Source organism: Oreochromis aureus, linkage group 3 (assembly GCF_013358895.1).
Source record: "Oreochromis aureus strain Israel breed Guangdong linkage group 3, ZZ_aureus, whole genome shotgun sequence".
Lineage (NCBI taxonomy): Eukaryota > Metazoa > Chordata > Actinopteri > Cichliformes > Cichlidae > Oreochromis > Oreochromis aureus.
In genome coordinates this window covers 35,393,780-35,401,064 of record NC_052944.1, presented here as the reverse complement: position 1 = coordinate 35,401,064, position 7,285 = coordinate 35,393,780, and the positions used below count along the sequence as shown (strand labels likewise).

The 7,285-nt window shown below is 38.2% G+C and overlaps 1 protein-coding gene across 1 annotated transcript; it reads right to left on the bottom strand.

The window, feature by feature from the left end:
• Positions 1–2,698: 2,698 nt before the first annotated feature.
• On the bottom strand, positions 2,699–6,135 carry LOC116322112 (serine protease 27-like). The gene is made up of 6 exons (XM_039608156.1): positions 6,083–6,135; positions 5,705–5,725; positions 5,202–5,364; positions 4,410–4,669; positions 4,154–4,308; positions 2,699–4,014 (listed from the first exon to the last, which is right to left on the bottom strand). The coding sequence occupies exons 1-6, from the start codon at positions 6,102–6,104 to the stop codon at positions 3,565–3,567; spliced, it is 1,071 nt and encodes a 356-aa protein (XP_039464090.1). The 5' UTR covers positions 6,105–6,135; the 3' UTR covers positions 2,699–3,564.
• Positions 6,136–7,285: the final 1,150 nt, after the last annotated feature.

Sequence of the window (7,285 nt, the reverse complement as noted above, 5' to 3'; positions counted from 1 at the left end):
GAATATTATGTTTCTGCAAGTGCTTTTTATGCAAGTTTTGCAAAACCATATGTGGAAGGAAACCGTGATCTAGGACAAACTGATGGCATAAGATGTAAGTACAACTCCTCTAGTTTCCTATGCAAAAAAAGTTATTGCGCTAGCTTATGTGGTTGCAATTCTACCGGGATTTAATAATAGTTACGCAAAACACAGCATTTCTGCTCCAAACAGCTTTTGTGTAGGCTAGTGTAGTGGGAAGACTACACACCTTTGGAGTGGGAATCGCAAGTTCGATTCCCACCCAGTATCCAGTAAGGGTCCTGCCTAAACCCCACATGCTCAAAACCAAGACCAGCCCACCAGTTATTATAGGAAAAGCCATAAAGCCTTTGAATGAAAACAAACGCTGTTGTGACAGTGATGTACACTGTCTTACTGGTATATGTATGATTTCCAGTGTTGGGGAGTAACGGAATACATGTACCGCCGTTACGTATTTAGAATACAAAATATGAGTAACTGTATTCCGTTACAGTTACCGTTTAAAAAGGTGGTATTCAGAATACAGTTACTTTGTTGAAATAAATGGATTACACGGCGGTACTTCCCTGTTTCATATTGTCGCGGGTCAGGATTGTTTGGGTTTGTTTGACAGCTACGTAATGTTGTTCCAGGCGGCAGCGTTACGGTTGCCATGGTTACAGGGTGACGCTCTCTCTCTGCGTGTTTCCTGGGTGAGAGAGCGCTTTTTTGTTGTTGTTGTTGTGCTAAGCTAAAAGGCAGAATGCTACAGGCATGGCCCTAAAGAATGTAGCCTCATGGGCAGTGTAGTCCGTGCTGCAGCGAGAATGGACTGCCATACACGTTATGTGTCTGTGAGCGAGGGAGGGAGAGAAAGGAAAAGTCCGAGCTGTCACGGAGCAAAAACGGGAGCTGGAAGCATGTAAATATAATAATAACCACTGCAGCCAAGAAGAGTGCCTGACGAGCCCATTTGTAAGTAAGCTATTAAGACTCAACTGTACACTGTGTTCGTGTTTTCCTCCGAAAAATAAGTTCCGTTGGAGCAGCCTTTCAACGCCTCTCTCTGTCTCTGGCAAGCAAAGTTGACCCAGACAACAAAGTAAAGCTAGTTTTCGGCTACCAGCCCGACACGGAACCCACCAGATTAGCCAGAGGTCCCTTTACTACGGTTCGGAGCCATGGGACCTTCAGTATCAGTAATAAATCACAGCAATAGTACATTCACGTAGTTGTAAACAGCACGATAATATATTAAGTAATCCAAAGTATTCAGAATACGTTACTCTCATTGAGTAACGTAACAGAATACGTTACAGAATACATTTTGGGGCATGTATTCAGTATTCTGTAATGGAATACATTTTAAAAGTAACCTTCCCAACACTGATGATTTCTAATAATTTTACATCAGATGACCACTTTGGTTGTAAGATTCAGATAATTATTTATTAAAAGCGAGACATTTTAAATGAGAGTAAGAATGAAAAGTATTTCCTTGTGCCCCCCTTTCCCTGTTAATGCCCTACCTGGCCCCCTGGCAAAACTTTGCTAGACCCGCCCCTGCACAGTTACCAGCTGTCAGCTACGCCAAAAAAGGATCCTGGTGTTATTTGTCTCTCAGAAACAGTTCATAACTTCCCTTCAACTCATTCATGTCACCTAAAAGGTAAACCTGTTTCTCCATCACCTGTTCAGCCCTGATGATTCAGTAAGGACATCTCCTGGTTTCATCTTCATGTTTCCCTCTCACCAGAACTGATATCATGACCAGCAGCTTTTACAGCTGTGGCTCCAGCAAACATCAGCTGATACTAAAAATTAATATTAAATAAATTCTAACAACAGCTTATGAAGCTTAAATGTGCTGCTGTCTTTTAGTGCGACATCTGCTGGTTTCCTCTTTCAGGTGCAAAGTGGACGATAAACAAACAAGAGAGACGGAACTTGCAACAGAAAAGCCGATCAGCTGATCATTGATTAGTTTCACTATTGAAGTAGCAAAGGAGAGGGAGGGGGAGAGAATGAGAGATTAAGAGGTAGCCGCGCAGCATAAAGACACAGAATAACTCCAGCTTTGTCTTTTTCTCGCGTTCCTTTTCACCTCAATACGGAAACCTCGATACCATTTTCTTCTGTTTGTCTGTGATGAGATTGCTTTCAGAGCCGTTGCCCAAGCAAGGGGTAGGGTGCATCCGACCTCCTCAGCTTTAATTGGTCCAGCCCAGAGTTGATCATGACCAATTGGCCAATGCACCACCTTTAATTGTTTATACCGTTACAAAAAACAAACTTTGCTTTTATACAGAAAACAGAAAAATCTCATGCACTCAAAGGGTCTGGCTCTTCTGTATAATCCTCGCTTCTCTTGTTTGATCAGATGATATTGATGCAAAAGAAAAAGAGCAGAATTGAAATTTGTTTGTATAATTTTTAAGACCTACAGTGTTCATTCTCTTATCTGATCTTAGCTCTAATGTAATTCAAAGAAAAATGTATTTATGATTGTGAAAGATGTTACAGATACACGTTTTGTCCTATTGTCGTTGCCCATTTCTCTTTGTCCAGGTAATCCACGAATAACATAACAACAGGCCCAAATGGGACAAACCGACAATGGAAGCATAAAAAGGGCTGTAATAAACTAATCTTTGGAAGGAGAAAGAAACAATCCTTTAATGGTTCAACAGTCCAGTTTCCTTTTTTTGTTCAGATTTTATTTCACACAGTCAATAAGTATGCCATTTCACAATAAGAGTACAGATTATGTTGTTCAAAACTAAAAATGTCAATCCACAAGTAACGTAAACATCTGAGGAAACAATTCTACAAAGGCTGTATGCCATTTCATCAAGGCCTCTGGCAGGCCTGCTCATCACTCTGCAACACAATAAAACTCATGAAGAGCTAAAAGTCTGGTTATATAGAGAGATGCTAATAGTTTCTATACCAGGAAATAACAAATAGTAGGCCAGTCACAAGAAATATTTTCATCAGGTAGATTTTCCAGTCCAGAGGCAGCTTTTTTCTGCTATGTTAACATGTATATGTCTGTAAATCTGTAAAGCATCTTTAAAATAAAATAATCGACAAACATCTATTGTGTTTTCTTTATTTCTGTTTTAATTATTAAACAGTTTTTATTAACAAAATTTCCCCACATACCATGATTTGACCCTGTATGATATCAGCATTTGATCATTTTACTCCCTGGAATGATTTTTGTTAATGAAAATTGCAAATGTAGTATCCCCTCCACAATCTTCAACATATAGTCAAAACTTCAGAAATTATAAAAAAAAATTCATTAATTCAGTAGTTAAGAAATCTTAAAACCTTAAAAGGATAAAAAATCATTTTAAAGCAAAAAGTATTTTGTGTCAAAATATTAATCTGCTCATTGTTTCAGGTGTTGATGTGTTTGATGTTAGTCTGATGTATAACATAGCAGAAAGCTTTAATAACAGGGTTTTAATTACATACTTTCATTAATAAAGTAACTAAATAAAGCTTTCTCATAAAGCTTGTACTTACGCAAAGTACTTGAGTACACGGGTTGAGTTACATTTCACCACTTCCAACAAACACATGGAGCAATGCAATGAGAACGAAGAGTGAGGTGAAGTGAGTGAAGTGGATCAGATTTTCACCACTGCAAAACACATTGTTACACCCACCAATGTTAGGAAAAGTAGAAGGAACAGCGGTAAGAACAGTGTTAGGAAGAGTGGTAGGAACAGTGGTAGGAACAGTGGTAGGAACAGGAGCAGGGGTAGGCCGTACAAATGCTGAACAATTAAAGCTCAAGTCGCTGTCAGTGCCTGTAGAGGTGAAGGTGACAAAGCCTGGTTCTGTGTCGGTGATGGTGTCCCTGATCCATTTCGTGTACTGCGACACACGAGTGTAGACTTCAGGTCTCAGTGGTTGGGCGCAGCCGACACTGAAACTCACGATTCCAATTTGGACCCAGACTGAATCTTTTTTGATCATGAGTGGTCCGCCTCCATCTCCCTGTGAAATTTAATTTAATTGAATCCTAATTTAACAGATGAATCCAAATGAAATGACATGAAAAACTATTTTAAAAAGGGAGAAAAAGAAGCAATAACTTTGTATACAGCAAGAAAACAGTCAGTAAAAAAATACTTACAAAACATGGGCTCTTCCCTCCAGCTTGGAGTCCAGTGCAGATCATGTTTTCAGTAATACTGGCGAACTGCACGTCTTCATAATAACATTGGCACTCATTGTTTCCCACTACTGGCACATTTACCTCCTGCAGGATGTTGGGGAACGTGAGGTTACCTAATTTTAGAGACGTTTTAAAAACAGAGTTGTAAAGGAATCACAGGTCCTTACAGTTAAAAATGTACTAATGCTCTAGTACTTGGTATCTTTTAACTTACTAGTTATACCAAAGCCAGTGACCCAGGTGTTCGTCCCAGCATAGAAAGTGCTGTTTTCTGCAGCTAAGCAGATTGGCCGAATGTAGTCTGTGAAATTCACAGGAGTGGACAGCTTCAGCAGACAAATGTCGTTTTTGTGGGTCAAGTGGCTGTAGTCAGGATGGCAGATGATTTTATTCACTGTTCGACCCACTACAGTTGGAAATGGACCTGTTAGATTCTGGACGCCCAGAAATACAGCTGTGTCACCGGACTCTTGACTTCAATTTAAAAAAAAAACATTGGGAGAGAGATCGAGTAACGCTTATTGATAATTAAAAGAGCTTATTAAAAAAAAGTACTGATATGTGATCTTCATGTTTTTTTTAAATGAATAATTTAACAGATAATTCTCTCCAACACACACACAAGGAAATAAGGTAATACTTTTCCTTCTCAGACCAGCGAATACTTTTTACCAATACGTTTTACTGTGGTCATGTCACTACATCAGGGCGTAAAAAAGCTATACACTGGGCCAAAATCCACAAAACTCTTATATAAATTATAATTTAAATAAATATTTAAATTTATGTAACCAAAAGGGGCACATTTATGCAACAACTCTCTCCAATACAATGCATCTGTCTACCAAAGAATAATTTAAAATTCTGATTTCCTTTGCAGAATTTTTTTTTAATATTTAACTTTAAAAATATTAATTACAAAATAATTTACAAAATGAGCAGTACCAGTCATATGCAAAATTATCCTCATCATTACTAAAAATATAAACTTTAAACAGTGACTCACGGTGTTACGCAAGAAGCAGCTGTCAGTACCCACTGGTCACTGATGAGGGACCCTCCACACTGAAACTGGTTAAAAACAGTTATAAATGCCAGCCAGGGCCAATTTCCTGGGGTTGCATCTTGACCTCCTATAATTCTGCTGTTTTTCACAGCCGTGCCACATTCTAAAAAAAGAAAAAAGATGTCGGTAAAACAGTAAATACACTGATCAGCCCCAACATTAAGATCAAACTGAATAACATTCATCACCTCACTTTAATACAATACAATGTAACATTCTGGTATTTACATGGATGTTATTTTATGGTTGATCACCCATCTAAACATTGTTGCATACCAGTGGTCATTTTTTTAGGCATGATGTTAGAAAGGTGAAGTATTATTTGAACTAAAACAAAAGAGGTTAGTGTCTATTGGCTACAGCTTACAGAAGGAAAAAAAAACACAAGGTAGAATTAAAGCTTGAAAGTTGAAGAAAATGTAAAATTGCTCTTGTTTACTTACCAAGATGCTGTGAATGACAGTCTGAAAATTAGACATCCATGTTGAACAATTTACTGAAGGTAATTACATTTTTGAATATGTATAAACAAACAAACAAATGAACACACACACACACACACACACACACACACACACACACACACACACACACACACACACACACAGTGTTTAAATGAGCCCTGTTAACTTGTAGTCAGACATTCTCTTATTTATTCCAGAAATGCTGGCATGTCAAAATGTTCAAATTAATTAATTTTGACCAATTATTTTTTAAGCTGAATTTCCATGTATATATATTTAGAGAGAGAGAGAGAGAGACAGACAGATATAGTCAATGACAAAATAAATGTGTAAATGAGAAATCAAATTTTTCCTCACCTTTGCACAAGACATGGATCATCACAAAGAAACAGCACAGAGACCTTTGGAAAGCCATTGTTAACTGTAGCCGTTTCTTACAGTCTTTGGCATTAAATACAAAAAAGGGATGCTTAGCTCCACCCATGAAGACGTTACTTGGCGCAAACACTCAAATACTTTGGTAATCATTCCTTTTCTTGGAAGCAGAAAAGGATTGGGTTTACTGTAATATTATGCAAGAGGTAAAATCGTGTTTCCCATGACCTTGCCATGATCTTTAGCACATTGTAATCCTGAGAAAAAATAAGCTATGATCCCCTTTCTTTTATTTTGTAGTGGGTCTGCTTTTGTTTCCTTAATAGTAACAGTGCCACATTCAAAACAAACTTGTGAATTCAGTAGTGTTCTAAGCTTCTCTGTTACTTACCATATATTTCGGACCGTAAGGCGCACCTGATTATAAGGCGCATTAAGCGAAACAAAATCAGATAAGTCAAACTTTACTCAAATCATTCTTCTTGCTTCCTCCACTTCCGTACTAGTGATTCATTAATGTTGAATTCTCTCGCAGCTGCTCTATTCCTGTGTTGTTGTAGTATATTAATGACTAACCTCTCATTGTGGATGGATTATCCAGTTGTTCTCCTGACTGAAGTTTGGTCCGTTTACAGCAGGGGTTGGCAACCTTGGGCACGCGTGCCACAGCTGGCACGTGAAGGGTTGACTGATGGCACGACACGCAGTGAATTAATCTGAGAAGGTGCAATAAAAAATAAATGGCCAGACCAGTGGTGCACATCGCAAATTAGCTCGCATCACATTAACATGTGTATCTTTGTATTAACAAACATGCCATATTGGCACAGTTTATTTTTCTTATCATTGTTGTGAGGAGACCATAAATAGCATTTGCATTTTCTGTTGTACAATTCATTTGCTGTTATGGAGTTCTTGTTATGGATAAAAAGTGTCTTTTTTTAATGTTTAAAAATAGCTGATAACTATTCACTGATGGCTGCCAACATCTGCGAACAAATACAATTCTAGAAAGTTGTTCTATATCGTGTGTAACTGTTCATATTGTAGCGGGTCAGGGCTGTGTTGGGGTTTTGTTATTATAGTTCTGTTTACTGTTGTCATGGTGATGAGTGACGCGCTCTCCCGGCGACTGTTTTTCCGGTGAGAGAGCGCCTTTCTTGTTGTTTTTATGTGTTGTTGCCG

Excerpts from the sequence above, each read along its gene's own strand:
- LOC116322112 (XM_039608156.1), bottom strand. The coding sequence starts at position 6,104 with ATGATCCATGTCTTGTGCAAAG. Across the intron at positions 4,309-4,409 it reads CACTGGCTTTGGTATAACTA|GTAACCTCACGTTCCCCAAC; the intron begins GTAAGTTAAAAG and ends CTCTAAAATTAG. Across the intron at positions 4,015-4,153 it reads GAGGGAAGAGCCCATGTTTT|GGAGATGGAGGCGGACCACT; the intron begins GTAAGTATTTTT and ends TAAATTTCACAG.